This window comes from Gymnodraco acuticeps, unplaced genomic scaffold, assembly GCF_902827175.1.
Source record: "Gymnodraco acuticeps unplaced genomic scaffold, fGymAcu1.1, whole genome shotgun sequence".
Lineage (NCBI taxonomy): Eukaryota > Metazoa > Chordata > Actinopteri > Perciformes > Bathydraconidae > Gymnodraco > Gymnodraco acuticeps.
In genome coordinates this window covers 620,851-637,384 of record NW_022989980.1, presented here as the reverse complement: position 1 = coordinate 637,384, position 16,534 = coordinate 620,851, and the positions used below count along the sequence as shown (strand labels likewise).

At 38.8% G+C, this 16,534-nt stretch overlaps 1 protein-coding gene across 4 annotated transcripts; it reads left to right on the top strand.

The window, feature by feature from the left end:
* Positions 1-3,035: 3,035 nt before the first annotated feature.
* Positions 3,036-16,265, top strand: tmem255a (transmembrane protein 255A). Of its 4 annotated transcripts, none has more exons than XM_034211807.1 (10): positions 3,036-3,401; positions 6,295-6,437; positions 8,358-8,420; positions 10,281-10,370; positions 10,973-11,038; positions 11,170-11,258; positions 11,433-11,504; positions 12,203-12,365; positions 12,872-13,018; positions 13,656-16,265. In XM_034211807.1, exons 1-10 carry the CDS (start codon positions 3,344-3,346, stop codon positions 13,797-13,799), a joined length of 1,035 nt encoding a protein of 344 aa, XP_034067698.1. In that variant the 5' UTR covers positions 3,036-3,343; the 3' UTR covers positions 13,800-16,265. The 4 variants fall into 4 exon arrangements, with proteins under 4 accessions (XP_034067698.1, XP_034067697.1, XP_034067700.1 ...); XM_034211806.1 differs by having other exon boundaries at positions 12,197-12,365; XM_034211809.1 differs by lacking the exon at positions 11,433-11,504.
* The last annotated feature ends 269 nt before the right edge of the window (positions 16,266-16,534 follow it).

Here is a 16,534-nt window from a genome sequence, read left to right as displayed (position 1 = left end):
ACACAGTTGCAAACACCTGCAGCTCCATACTCTGCTGCAGAAACTGCTTACCATAAGCTCCCTCTGGGGAAGTTCAAGTTGTCCTCTTCCCTGATCATTTCTGCACGCTGGTCACGTAACATGCTGTTACCCCCATCTAAAAAAGTGAGAGGGGGGACTTTTTTTTCTTCCTCTTTAAATGAAAAGAGAAATTGCGTCATGGAAACAAACCTGTTCTTTGAGATTCGCGCGGCAAAACGTGCAAATGTTCATGTTCGTGTGTGTGTGTGTGTGTGTGTGTGTGTGTGTGTGTGTGTGTGTGTGTGTGTGTGTGTGTGTGTGTGTGTGTGTGTGTGTGTGTGTGTGTATGTGTGGTCTAGCATTACTATACTTGTGGGGACCTAAATCTGTTTACATAGTCACGTGTGGGGACTGGCTTCCCTTATGGGGACAAATTGGAGGTCCCCATGAGGGGAATCATTAATTTTAGGGTGAAGACTTGGTTAGGTTTAGGGTTAGGGTAAGGTTAAGGGTAAGGGTTAGGGTTAGGCATGTGTTGGTTATGGTTAAGGTTAGGATAAGTCTCCAGGAAATGCATGTAAGTCAATGCAATGTCCCCTGAAGTGATGTATACATGGTGTGTGTGTGTGTGTGTGTGTGTGTGTGTGTGTGTGTGTGTGTGTGTGTGTGTGTGTGTGTGTGTGTGTGTGTGTGTGTGTGTGTGTGTGTGTGTGTGTGTGTGTGTGTGTGTGTGTGTGTGTGTGTGTGTGTGTGTGTGCGCATTTACAGTGAAGGCCAATGATTCATCTCAACCAAATAAGGACATTTGCTGAGAAGCAAAAGTCCCCAAAACATTTAGCAGGGAAAGCCTGGAACGACTACATTTCATGCATCGGTCCATGCAGAGGAATTATCTTATTCTTCTAGTTGTTGTATGCCATTTAAAGTGTCTTGAATTATATATGACATGCATTGTCCCTTAAAGAATTATACGCATTTGTGCAGGGCGAGCTCCATGGGTTAACCTGCTAGAGGGCCCCAGGAATGAATGAGATGCTGGCCTAATGGTCGGCCTGAAAACCCCCACAACTTTCTGTTGCCTCTGAACAAACTTCTCCCTCAAACAAAGCATTTTAAAATAATTCTAAACTATTTAAGAATTGTATATAAACTTTTTGAATTAACATTTTACCTTTACCTTTCTTGATTTACTGTGTTTCATCAAGTCTTTGCCTGCATGTTTGGCAAGTAAAGCTTTGATGATTATGATGTTGAAAAGTATTCCTGCCATATGAATTACATTTGTGCATGTTAAGCAAAATGACATTGTGTATGTTTGCATTTGTATTTTAATGACATTTAAAATCAGGCAACTGCGTGTACTACAGCAGCAGAATGAGGACAGTGAAATGGGCAATGTCAATTTCAAAGTGTTTACTTATCCCAAAAAAGTGACTGTGCTGCTTTATCTAGATTTTAGAACAATATAATGTGCCCATGTATTTCCTTGAAACTAACAATAAATCATATTTGATATAGAAATTATTATTTTATGTTAGATTCCCAAAATGAAGCCCTTAAGGTGGTTTGAAACCCTTTTGAATTGATAGCTAAAAGTCAAATTCTCCTAAATGCATTGAGAAGCAACAGCCTTTTCCATGTTACATTTCAACAAAGGTAATGAAGAAAGAGCACAGAGGCAGAGAATGATTAAAGAGCTCACTAATCTAATTAATCTGCTAGTGTTAATGTAATTATGTATGGTTTCATGATTATTTTATTATTTTCAAACACTAATAAGACGTACCTGAAAGCAGCATACAGTCACTTTAGATGATGAATGTGCTGCTCCCTGAATGTCTCTTTGCTCTTGGCTGCTATCTCTTAGTTAGACTATTTAACTACCTCAACAAAATATGTAATAATTGTGCAATTTGGACTTGCTATCTGGCTGCTATCACACTATTTTAAACATGTTACACTTGTTTTTTCAAAAAAATACTTTTACTGGTACTATTGTAAATTGTAATTTGTGTACTTCCTATCTTTAATATTATATGCATGCATCTTATTTAATATGTTGTCTTTATACTTTTGCTGTAACAATGTAAATGTCCCTTCTATGGGACTAATGAAGGTATTCTGATTATCTTGATCACAATGTAGTATTTCTGCCAGACGATGGCGCTAGAGGCTCAGCCTGAGCTCCAACTTTTACTTTCTCACACACCATTACAGGAACTCCAAATATATGTGGTACACACACAGCAGTATGGAATAATTTAAACACACTCCAAATGATTTATTTGACGTGTGATGTAAAGAATGCTGTCACGTCGAATTCACCCCTGCTGTCAGTGATTTACCGTCTGGTGGTGACCATTCATGTTATTAAAGGGAAGTACTCAGATCTTGTTCTTAAGTAAAAGTAGAAGTACCAGAGTAGGAATACTATGTTACAAGTAAACGTCCTGCAATCAAAATGTTACACAAGCAAAAGTACAAAAGTATTGTCATCTAATTATACGTAAAGTACCAAAAGTAGAAGTAGCCTACTCATTATGCAGATTGGTCCATTTCAGAATAATATATGATATGTTCTGTTTATAATTAGGCCTATTAATGCATTATTATTATTATTATTATTATTATTATTATTATTATTATTATTATTATTAATCAAGCTGTCCAAGTTTTAATTAATTTATACTGCAGAGTTGCTGGTGAATGTTACTCCAGGTGTAACTAAAGTATTATTTAAGTGTTGATCATATTTCATATGAGCTACTAATCCACTAAAGTATCTCAGAATTGTACTGATATATGATATAAATTATTCTGAATATATGATGTAAATTATTCTGAATCTGAGTAATGAGTAGGCTACTTTTACTATTTGTACTTAAAGTATATTTTGATGCTATTACTTTTCTACTTGAGTAAAATTGTGATTACAGTACTACTTTTACTTGTACCAGAGTACGACTACACTCTGGTAGGCCTACTTCAAGTAACGCCAGTGAGGTATTTTCCTTCTGTAGAGAGTGGGGTATGTGTGTGTGACATGCGCACACACAGCCAGCAGCAGCAGAGACCCACCGTCAGGACACCGACTCACCGAGAGCATAGAGACCGACAGACGCCTCTCATCGGCGGGGATGTGACAGAGAGAGGCTCGGAGGAGACGGAGGGTTGACACCCATGGTTGACACAGAGAATGCCACAGCAAGCCAACACGCTGCCTGCGTTAGCTCACCATTGTACTCAGCTTGCTGTAAAATATAAAGCGAGCAGCAGTGAGTCGTGATTGTCTTCTTTTTTTTTTGCAAGGGGATCATCCTGCGTTAAACATCCTCCAGCCAGCATGCCTTCTGCTCAGAGCCTCCAGTCCAGCAGCATGCCCCTCTCTGAAACCAGCATAGGTAGGTAGGTGTGTGTGCAAGGTCAGCCGCAGCAGGTTTTATCAATTAAATAATACACTCGGTAATGCCACAATGCGGAGGTTTCACTCAATGCTGAAAGGTTCACTTAATTGTGCCTACACACTTTTTAGACCACCCTTATTTGTTGTGTTTTCTTGATAAGAAACACTAAAGGCATGTTTTCATTTTCACAGAACACTCGTTGCATCACCAGTCTGTTGTTTTTTAAGTCCAGGCCGCAGCACGTCACTGCAGGTGCGGCGACGTTGAGTAACCACAGGAGCCGGTTTTTAATGGTGTAAAATGGTCTAGTTGTGTAGAGGAGAATCCCATTTTAAACATTTCTATTGCAGTCCATGGCAGGTGATCATTGACTACGTAGAATATCGTTGATTGCTTGGGTCAGTCTACTACACAGCTAATGGCAGCAACATCCATGTTTTGCTTTTGCAGCCTATGGAAAACCATTTCAGTCAATGTTATCAAAATATAAGTCTTTATATTGAGCAACCTTCTTTAAAGTATCTCAAATTAATGACTTAGTTTCTCAAAATAATGACTTGGTATTGCAAAAAAAGGATCAGATAGGTTTCTAAAATAACGTGTTTGAAATAATAATTACACACTTGTTATATTGAGAACGTTTCTTATTATATTGAGATCCATCACATTATTTTAAGGTCTTACAAGATCTTGTTTCTTCACAGAAAGCTATGTTTTTCTATTTCTTAATTTACTGGCAGAAAATGGCTCCCGTATAACACTTCCTTGTACAACAATTATTGAGAAAGGTATGTAGTAATTTGCATTACTGTACTGGAGAGACATAGATGTGTTGGTGGTGTAATAATATTGAACAGCTAATTTCACACAGACCATATGAAATATGTTGCATGGGGTGTTTTCCAAAGATCTACTATAATAAAATGATTTGAGTAATTTATCAAACAGAAGATATCCTACTTCCATGAGTAGTATTTGCTTCAAATCATAACTTGGTACCAGACACTGTAATTGTATGTTGAGGCCTCTGGTCTCAGTTAGAACTCCTAAAGTAATAAGCAAATGCATGCTCTTGAGTAAGAGCCAGATCAATAATGTTTTTGTTTCAAACTAATATTGACTATCAGATAGTATATGAAGTTTCAAAGTGGTTTCATTACATATGACATTTGACTTCAAAGCAAGGTTTGGATGATGTGGAAAGAAATGTGATATCATGGAAACACATGAACACAATTTAATTTCACTAATGCAAAACAGCCCAATGGGTTCTTTCAATTAACTGTAATCTAGCATTTGAGAGCAGGAAATGAACCGTGCAGTAGGAAATAGTATTTACATTATAATTGTTATTGTCATTTAAATCCCAGCCTGGCAAAATCATCCATACATTTCTAGATCATTACATTCCGGAAGTTGTTGATATGCTGGCACCGTGGGGAGAAAAACCTGACTGAAACCATTCGCTTTCCCTGCACAGTGATTTTAGTTCAACAGGAAGTGATGAAAATACATGCAATAGATAATCAGTGGGACCTTACTCTACAGAATCTGCTGAAACAAATGCATCAGTAAAGTCATTAAAAAGACGGCAATGAGGGGCCACTCCCTTCCCCCTCTCTTCAGTTTGTAATGTTTGACTCTGACTTGAATATTGTCAGAGATGATATCCTGCAGCTCTCTGAGGAAATAACATTATACAGGAGCTTGAGGTTCAGTGGTTTTAAAAGAAGTACATTTGTCGAGGCTTATCAACCCTTGAATGGTTGTCTTTGTAGTTTAATATGCATATTCAATATGTTGTGGTTCTTTTACTTCTGTCTTGCAAACCTCTCACACTGGGTATAGTATTTGATATTTGTTTGATGCTTTTTTGTTGGATTTGAAACCGTTCTTATTTAAATGAGGCCCCTAAAAGTATTCACTCTTATTTTGACTTTCCAAAAAACTGACTTAATACGAGCACATGTAACAAAGGTTGTCAAACAGCAAGACTTAAGTCAGTTATTTTGGTAGATGATTATCATCTCAATGGTGTAAGGACATTTCTAGTTAAGGTTCAGGTATTTTGTTTAATTAATTAATTAATTTAGTTCATCACAGGCATCTTTATGCCTCTGCATTTTTACCGGGCTTCATTATGGAAGTTTCTTTCCCTTGTGTGTGTGTGAATATCTGCGAGACACTGATTACAATAAATTGCTAATGTTAAATAATAAAGTAAGTGTTTTCACATGATGCAGATTTGTTTAGTCTTTCCCTAAAAGATATACATAGTGTATACATTTGCCTTTTTGCAAATACGCAGCATACACCAAGATGCCCTTCCCTATTATGCTAATTTCCAGGTTCAAATGTGTATTGTGTGCCTCTACTGTGACATGTCTCCATGCTTTAATGTTCAAAAAGCTCTTTATTTTTCTCGTACTGCCTGTGCTGCAGCACCTCTTTTCACCCTCTGTCTGAAACCAGAGCCCAGTCTGCTATGATTGGTTGGCTGGCCGGCTCTGTTGTGATTGGTCAACAGCTTAGAGATGTTCCCGCCCCTTAGCCTATCACGTACAATGTGATGGAGAGCTAGCCAATAGAAATGCAAGTGTTACAAAGTGATGTCACTATGTTATGGAAGTAAACAAAGGAGTATAATGAGGCGTTTCAGGCAGGGAGGAAACATTGGGGTTTTAGCCTTTGCAGACCATTTACATGCTAAAAAAACCTATAAAATACACTAGAGGAAAAGGGAAACCCCCAAAAAGCACAATATAGGGCCTCTTTAACAGAATTACGACTATAGTCTTGAACTACTTTCTATTGCAGCTTGATTTATGCATTTCTCATCTCTTCACGGTTCACATCACAGCAGTAATGTTTGCTAATGTGTCGTCTTTAGGTACCTTTAAGAGGAGGAAGAGGAAATCCATAATAGTGACGGTGTTGCTGCTCATTGTGTCTGTGCTCATCCTCATCTTCGGCCTGGCAGCGACCACTAGGACGCAGAACATCACAGTGGGCGGCTACTACCCAGGAGTCATAGTGAGTACACACCTGAATGCAACAGCAGCCTGTCTCCAGTGATACTGAGCGAGGTGTGAGAGAAAAGAGGGAGTTTTCAGACTGCTCTTCCCGCTCGTGATGAACCTAATCACTGAAGGTCTGTGATGGGTGACTCTGCCGACATTCATTATTCAGCACTGTCATTACGCACTAAGTGAAGCAAAGCATCTCAGTCCATAAATGTGTTTTCCTCACAGAACTCGGCTTTTAGCGTTGGGCCTAAAGTGAAGAGCAATCAGGGAAGCAGCCTGCTACATTTCTAATGATGCTCCTTCTGACTTCAACCTAAAATTCATAGTTTCAATTATTGACGTCTGCTGTAAAAAGCAGAGATTTAAAAAACATGCATTCTGTTTATCTCTGAGACGATTTTCTTTTTAATTTCTGAAATGTTATCCATGGCATGAAAGAAACACCTACTTAGTTTATCTCACTAGGCTACAGAATCAAAGCTTTATATTAAAATCTGATAAATGTTGGGGGGGGTAAATCACGAGTTCTATCAGGATATTTTCTAACATGAGTCTGCAAAAAACGATTTTGATTCAGGAGCCTGTGATCGCTATGAGGCAATATCACATGCCCTTTAAACATTAACAGTTACTTTCGTATCAACTCGCAAACTTAAATACGATTTTACAATTTTATTTCTGGACTCAACAATCTATTCTTTAAAAGAAAAACAATAGACTGCCTGTAGTTCACTGTAGAGGGCTACTGTTTCTCTCTTGTGTTTCTTTATCAGTTCAAAGAACACATGTTTAAAATCTTTACACATCCATTTTCCTTTAAAAAAAATAAATAAATCAAGGATTACTCCAGACAGCTTCAAGATAAATGGCTATATTACAATGATGTGTTTTTGAATGGTTATTTAAAACTGTCCACTACTCAAGTGGATATCCCCAAATGTTTTTGTAGTGACCTCAGGGACAATTACAAGAGCAGCTGTGGAGGATCTGAGGGTTTCTGGAGGATCATAAAACGATAGGGAGCCTGGGAGATAAAAGGGGGAAAAGCCATTTAGTGTCCTAATAAACTAAGAAATGGACTAAAATAAATTCTAAAAGACACAGGGGGCCAGAGTGGGTTGTCCGAAAGTTTAGAGGTATAGATCTCTCATTTGAGATAAACACCACTCTCAGATCTGGAAGAAACTGGTCGGATGGATTCAGGTGCAGTTGAACGAGGTTAATCAATACGCAAACAAGTACTCAGTATAAGTCAACAATACAAACCCTGACTGTGTTTGTGGTCTTTCTTTATTGCCCCATATTTCTATTCTTATCCTATATATTCATATGGTATATATTGGTCTCATGGGTACAGTGATATGTTCCTCCTATCATCTTACAGTTTGTTTTGGTGTTAGGGTCACAGGGACATTTTCCTACAGTTCATTTTGATTCAGCAGTGTTTGTTGTTGTGTAACATTGCTCAATACCCTTGACAGCTGCTACTATTACAGTGATACTTTTGTTATTCTACTACATTGATTTTGTTAAAAACTCGGCATCAGCCTAATGAAGGTTTGTAGTTTTGCAATGACTGTTGTTGTTCGGCCAGTATAAAGAGTGTTACAGTGTTACATAGTGTAACATGTAAGTGTGCTTAGTGGAGGGCTCAGCTTCAATATGTTGCGCAAATGATAACAGTAGTTTGGGTCAATGAATTCAATTGAGCTTTTCGTATTTATTTTAGAAAAATATGGAACAAGCACCCTTCAAACATTAAACTTGCGGACTTAGAAATCAGGGCTTATCTTAAATATGATGATGTATAGCTTTATTTACTTGATGAATGAATGATTTTGGATTGTTGTTTATTGTATCTACATATATATCTGTATAAATCCAGATCGATTGATCAATAAACTTCGCTTTTTTCACTGTTTTTCAGCTGGGCTTTGGCTCTTTTCTGGGAATCATCGGCGCTCATTTGATAGACAACAAGAGGCAGATGGTAAGAGGATTTATATGACCTTTTCCTTGTCTGGACTGTTACAGAAAACTATCATTAACCTGCGTCTCAGTCCCAATTACCCAACGACCTGATTATGTTGTTATTGGGATGACAGACAGAGAGGCTGTGAGTCCCTCTTGGCCTGAGGCGGCTTGCGTAGCGGAGCCTGGGCTTCAAGGGAGATGCAGACAGAAATAGCTACAGGGTGTAAGCTGAGGAGGACAGATGCCCACACAGGAATGTGGTGAAGGAAACTGCAGATGAGGGGAGCAGGTGGGAGGTGTGGGGTGGGGACTGTCAGGGCTCAAATGAATGATGAGTTTGTACCGCGACACTTTTACCGTAACGCAGCAGAGTTCAGATGGCTGTAGTCCCACAACTGACCCGGCTACGACACCTTACACCACACTGCCCACTGGTTATTCCTTATCGCATGTTACTATACATAATATAATGTCATGTGTTGAAATAGTTTATGGGTCGGGGTAGTATAGCCAATTTGTTTTTAGATGATTCCAGTTGTTGCAGAGCTAAAATGTTGAGTAAGTAAAACTATTTTGGTAATCTATTTATAATTTTTTAAGGACAAATCCCAGACATTCACTGCTCACAGCCTCTCAAGTGTCAATATGTACTGGTTTTCTTCATTTGTTATCATAGTCAAATGAAATACTTTTTGACTGTTGTATATAACACTCTCTGATGAATAGTATACTGATGGACATTTATCTGTATTTTAGGTATAAAATTAAACATTATAGTAAGGTAAGGTTAAATGATTCAAAACATCTATAGGGAGGATTGCTTTATCATCCCGGGTGAGTTAGATTTGATCAAATGTAACTAACTTTAATTCAAATGTTGCTAAATGCCTGATGCCTCATTACCGCTTGAATTCAATCCAGTAAGAAAAGCACAGAACAAAATAACAGAAATTCTTTCAATTAAAAAGGCTAAAACTATTCTGACTGACTAAAAAAGTGTGTTCATGAATGACAAGATAGAGGGAGAAGTTAAGAAAAAAAACACCCACAAACCTTTTTTCCATCACAAATGTCTCTTTCTAAATCATTTGCCGCTGAATGCATTCATATGAGCGTCACAGAAACCTTGGTGCCGGCGAACAACCCGGTTACCTCGAGTTGTTGGATGTTTTGTGTCAGCTTCAGAGAGGGTGGGCTAATGTGTAAGTGAATACATACCGCTTTCATTGAGGAGTGAAAGGAGAGAGTTAGGCGGATGGGGAGAAAGGGGGGAAATAAGTGTTTGGAGTTCCTTTTAAGAGCCGGGCAGCGTGCCAGGCTCTAACACTACTGCTGCAGCTAGGTGACCAGCTCAGCACTCCGTCACTGTTGTTCTCTCTAACAGCCCCCCCACCCCATCCCATTCAGAGCTATTCATACTCAGAGAGCAGCACATGGGCAATATGATACAGGTTACTGTTGGAAGGGAATCCGATACAAAAGTGGTGAGTGGAAGCAATTACAAAATCAAAGTGGTGCCTCCAACGAAAAAGTGGTGCCTCCAACGAAAAAGACAAAAAGACATTTCCAAATATTTCAATAACTGTTCATTTGGTTGAGTCATTGTTCATGTAAAAAGGGTGGTAATGCTGCTTTGAGCTTCTTATAAATGGAGATGTTCATCTTTTCTCTATTATATCTTATTGGCCTGCATAACTTTTGAGTTTTGAAATGACTAAACGAAACATTTCAAGACATCACATTGTTTTCTGACATTTTCATGACCTAACAATATCAATAGCCGCAGTGCCTAAAATGGAGTTTATAGTCTTCTGTGACAAAGAGAATCATAACCGTGTGATGAAGAGTGATGAAGAGCTGCTGTTTTCTTCCACAGTTAGTGGCGTCTATTGTCTTCATCAGTTTCGGGGTAGTGGCCGCCTTCTGCTGTGCTATTGTTGACGGAGTGTTTGCTGCCAGGCACATTGTAAGTATCACTGAAGCTTCTTCTTATTTAACTAAACTGATAAATTATGAATATGGATAACACTCACTGTCCGACTAATCAATGCCATCCCCATTGAAGCTTAATATACTCTGTCTGCATTACACATAGATTAAAACGAGGGCATTGCTCACATATGGCCGTCTGTAGAAGAGGCTGCACCCTTCTCAGCAAGGGAAATGTATTTTGTGGTTCAGAGATATTACTCTCCATGACGCAAGAACTCGAAACAATAAATAACCACTAATGCACTCTTGAAACAATTATGTTAAAATAAGTTATGGCTTTTCGAATAGGGGGATCAGCAGTTTTTTTATTCGCCAGTGACGTCAGTGAAATGGAAAATTGGATATTTATTTTCAGACATTTGTTTGTAAACTGAGCTGCAAAGAGGCCCAGTGTTGCAATGCATATGATGTGATGCTCTCAGAGGAATACATTCAGATTTTTTTCTCTCTATTTGTTGCATTTATCGACATTGTTGATTTTGCTTTAGTATGCGTTTGTATCAGACTGTATATAGGGTTTGTAGCAGTGATGCATTGTGCAGTGAAATCTAAAGAATATTGTTTGTTGTACTACAGGACCTCAGGCCGCTGTACGCCGGCCGCTGTGAGTTTCACTCCAGTGAGACTTCCTCTGAACGAGACGTAAGACAAATATTTCACTTTCTATTTACAGAAATCGAATGCATACTCAGTGTGTGTGTGTGGGGAATGAAGTGTCATAAGTCAACCTTAAGTGAAAAGACTAATCATTTGAATTAACTTTTGACCCTCAGGTACCCTGTCAGACCTCCTCGCGCTCCCCCTGTAACCTGCATGTGAAGGGTAACACCTGTTACTGCTGCGACCTCTACAACTGCGGGAAGTGAGTACACCCAACAGCCTCTCCATCACTGGTTCCTCACTTTGCTGTGTTGCTTTGACTGTTTGGATTTTTGAAGTGTGCTGATGTGCCATTTTTGTGGGAGATTCTTTTGCACTGCAACGTTGATTGTATCAGAACAAGTATATGTTTCTTCCCTTTTAACCTTTGTTTCAGAGAACATCCTCTTATGGGACTTCAGAATAAAGATGTATTGAAAAAGTTTAGGAAATCATCCATGATTTGGAAGTAGGTCCCTTTTTTTCTAGAACCATATTGGCCATTAATGATCAACTCATGTTTTTCATTTTCTCGACACGTGATTGGAGTAACTGTGTTGTGTGTCAGTGACATGACTTATGTAATATGTGTTTAGGATCCCATTTCCCCTGCATGTTATGTTTTGCGTCTGACAAAGCTAAGCATGAAACCATATAAACATTTGTAAATGATTATTGTTGTCAAAATATATGCTTTTCACAAAATGATCATACTCTTATTACATTGAGTAAGGAAGCATATATTATTATTGCATCACAGATAGAATAACTTGTTAAGTGAATATCTGTTTTAGTAAAAAACGAATTAAGAATAAAGGAATCGTAAGGTTTCTTTGCATGAATAAACAGCAACATTATTAGTCTATTCCTTTTTACATACTGTATTTCCTGTTTTATAAATCATGAGAATAATCACAACTATCTCAATATTAAAATCCATTACAGTCAGCATAATGTGAGGGTTTTTTATTACGATAATGATCAAACCATATATCTTCCCACTCTTAAACACCCACCATGTCTTCTGTCCTTAGCTCTCATAGACTCATTTGTTTCTATAAATCAAAACCTACTGTTTGTCTTTCATCTTGCCCTGAACACAACACTTTCTCTGTGACTTGTGTGGCTTGACTGTATGCCCCCTCTCTGTTCCGCCCACTGGGCTAGCCGAGTGGAGCTCATTGGAGGCTACCATGAGTACACGGATGTGAAGAGCTGCCAGGACGTGGTGCACCTCTATCACCTGCTGTGGTCCGCTACGATCCTCAACATCGTGGCGCTCTTTCTGGGCATCATCACTGCTGCAGTGCTGGGAGGCTTCAAAGACATGGTGGGTACATGTGTTGCATTCATGTGGTGTCAGAATAATTGGAAAATGTGTCACAGACTGTGAAAATGCACATGAAAGCCCCCTTCAAAAAGTTATTAAGAATTCTCTTATTGCACCGCATATTAAATTGTTTGCTCATATGTAATTCGGAATATGGTTTTAGATTGCAGCGGTCTGTTGCTGTCCAAGTATCTACATGTAATGTGAAGCAACAGTTTAATGATTTTAGGGAATGTACTGGTGCAGCAACAAGTCTGAGACAAAAAACAAAACATGTTCTTCCACATTAAAACTAAAAGCTCATAAACACACGAACGTCGGTAGAACAACTCTGAGAAACCAGACCATCCAAGGTGCACATTGAATGCAGCATTATATTTGAGATTTGACCATGAACAACTGGGCTAAAATTCTGCTTAAGTGTTTGTTCTAATGGGTTTTTGTTTTGTAATCCTCTGGTGTTTGAATTAATGGAAACTGATCAATACTCTTCATGTCCTTGTCAGACTCCGGCTCCTGCCTCAGAGTCTACATCTGAGCCTGAAGCCGTCACAGCTCCAGCCCCCCCTCAGCCTCCTCCCCCCAACACCTCCCTCGCCTCGTACTACAACACTGCCCCCTGCCTGCCGCCGTACACCGCCTACGACCTGCAGGTACAGCTACAGACCTGCACTGCTGGTCTTCATCAACATGGGGGGGGGGTCCAGTGGTCCTGTAACACTGTGCTTTGGCCCCCCTGTGGCCCCCCTGCAAAATAACAAATCTATGATAATGAAATTTGTAATAGTGTTGCAACCCGGGCCTAAGAAAAAGGAAGGTTTTATTTGTTATGTAATTAAATAAATTAAAACTAAGTTACTGAAACTAATTCTGTTACTAAAACAAATACCAACAAAGAAATAAAATAAAAAGTGTTTATTACCCCAACTGCATTAGTGACAATGGTAAATTAAGTAACTAAACAAAAATTGCAACTCAGTCATTGACACCAATTATGTAATTAAAACAAAAAACAATAATACTTCCTTTGTGCGCTATAACTTTATACTACTTGTTTAAATCATGACCACTGTCTTTGTCTCCCTTGTCCAGCATTACATTTGCCTCTCTCATTCAATAACTGGCCCCAGCAGAGCCCCCCCCCCCAACCCTGTCAAACTTCAGTTTTTTAAATAAGGAAACCTACAAACAACCGTTATTCTGTGCATCCTTAAAAAAACCTAAAAAAAGAGCTTTGAATGTAAAAATGGAAACTGAAACAGGTAATTCTAATAAATGTCCTTCCTGCAGGGCTCCTACCTGTTCCCCGACTCCTCCACCCTGTCGGATGACTCCCAGTCGGGGGCCAGCCACCTGTGGCCCACCATGGTCCCTCCACGATACTCTCCTCCTCACACCCACCCCGACGAGAAGCCTCCACCCTACAGCCCGTAACACACATCCAGCAGAAAGAAGGCACCTGGAACATTAGCGGGTGTTTTTCAGATGCTGATTGAGTGGCGTGAATGCACATTTCCTCTGGGCTTTTCCTCACAATGAGTGTTGGAGGAAAGGTGGTGAGGAAGAGGAGGAAGGCCACAGAGAGGGAACTCACCTTGAGTTCAGCCCGACACCAGGAGTGTTTGTCGCCACTGCCTCCACTCACACATCAAGAGAGAGACCACCAGTCCACAGCAAGGACTGTTTACACATCTATCTGCCTTAATGCAAACGGGCTTCCAGCGCTGCAGCTCTGGGTCTCTGGACTTATTCTGTACTAGGTCAAAGTTCACCTCTCTTCAGGACATATTGTAAATGCTTCCTGCCTCAAGTGGCACCAATGATAACGTGAGGAGATGACAGCTACAAGATCAAACCCGATACATGAATGCTTTTGATGTCCCCCCAGAATATGAATCAGCTAGAGAATTCAAAACTGTAGTAGGCCGAGGCAGTTTCTTCTTTAGCGATTAATTAGGCAATGTTAGCAGTAATGAAGGAATTACAATGCTCATAATGAATGTACAGCAGTATAATACTCAGATGCTCTCCAGCAGGTTAGCTATACAAACAGATGATCAGTTTGTTAAAAAAAATACCTTGAACCATGTGCTCGCAGAGCAACAAGATGAAAGAAATAAGCTATTCTGCAGTAGGGCGGTCACAGTTACACTCCAAACTATTTATTCTATTTTCACTATATGCTGCAAAGCAGGTAAGCGTATATTATCTTGCGCTATATAAGTAGTTGTGATATCACATCTGGGTTCAAATGTGTAGTCTCTGTCAGGAATAAACACGAGGCAGGCCGAGCGGGAACAGTCGGTGCTGGATTCACTGACATGAGGGGAGATCATGAAGGGTCAAAGGACTGGTGTTCTCTGAGGAAGAGTGAAGGACAGTAAACTTAGTCCATGTCAATGAGACAGGTCTCCGTCAGCTGTTATCACTGCTTTGTATAATTTAAAATACTCTCTCAGGGGCTGATTGTCAGTTCCTTTTCGTCTTGCCAGTAAAAATGTTTTATGTCATTCAAATGGTGTATTTGACTTTTTAGCTAAACTGTATGCACGGTTGCTTCACCACTTTAGTCTTTACCAAACATATCAACTTCAATAAGATAAACCATAGTGCAGTGAGTGCACCGAGGGTGAATCCTGTTGACTTTAGTCATCCCAACTTTCCTCTTGTGTAACCATGATGTTTGATGGTTTGCCATGACAACTTGATGCAGCCATTAATGTCATTTTCTAATCTTAAAACTTTTGATAAATTGGTGATAGTTCAGCTTTTCACATATCACCATCAAGTTGATTTTTTCTTTGCAAACCTTGTTTTATGACCAAATGCCTGACGCCTATTGTATGCGCTAACAGCCATTGATAGCATGCTAAATGATGGATGTTTGTTAAGGAAACTTAAAACCTGAAACTTCTCTAGATAATTGTATTACATTGTAAAATTGAAAAGGGTGTAACTAGCATTAGGTTTGAGAAGTTCATACTTTTTCAACAGGGACTAGTCAAGGTTTGGGAAAGTCCATCCATGTCCTTAAGTCCAACACATTGAAAATCTAAAAATGTTTTCAATCTTTGATATAATCCGGACAATGGAAGATTTTGAAACATTTAAAAACACAGGGAGTTGACATTAATAATAAAGAAGGAATATTTAAGATTCTGCACTATTTCTCCTTGAGCATTTGCTCTTAACTCTTCCAACATCTTCTGGAGCTTCAATAGATGTTTTTGTTTCATGTGTGACACATGATATATTTTACTCTCAGCATTAAGGCAAAGTGACAGTTTGTATGATTTTCATTTCGTACATCACAATGACAACCGTATAGCAGATGTTTGTATGCTTACGTAGTGCAAGACAATTAAGTGAAAATAGTAAAATAATTTATTTATCATCAGGAAACCCCTTGTTGCTAATTGACATAAAAGGGACATTTTGTACAATGCCAACATAACTGATTATTTAATATCTATTTCATTTTATCTACAACTATGAACCTAAAAGATACGTCTGAGACAGTATTTAAAAATGAAAGAAAAAGACATGAACACAAATGCACTGTACATCAAATGCCAATGTTAATGTGTTAATTAAAAGTCCTGCATGATTTTATTGAATGACATGAATATAGATTTCATTGTTAGCACTACTCATACCGATTACTACATTTGGACACAATGGGAAAAAAAGTTAAAAAGTCCAAATGTGAAAAAGAAATCTGCCTGATGCAACACTAAGTGCTTTATGTCTGGATTAAATAATATCAACCACATTTGTTTGCAAAATCTGTCGCCTACGCGGTGTAGACGGCAGATATTAGCATAAAAAAAACAAGGAAGGACAGGAATTGCAAATCAAAATGTACAGGTGTATCACAATAAAACAGGTGTTCAATGGAAATGTCCAAATTGCGTTTAAATGATCATTGTATAACTTCCCTGCCACAATATCCACGAGTGGGATTGCCAACAATCACAATGAAAAAAAAAAATTCAGATCATAATTATCATTTCTCTTTGCATGATTCCCATATTGGAATAAGGAGTGATGTTAAATGTCCATTTCAAACTCATGGTCAATGCATCAGTTGATGAGGGTTTTAAAATTTTAGCAGCCTTGTTTTATTTCATTACGGGTCATATCCTGTATTTTACAAAAATGTGTTGAAA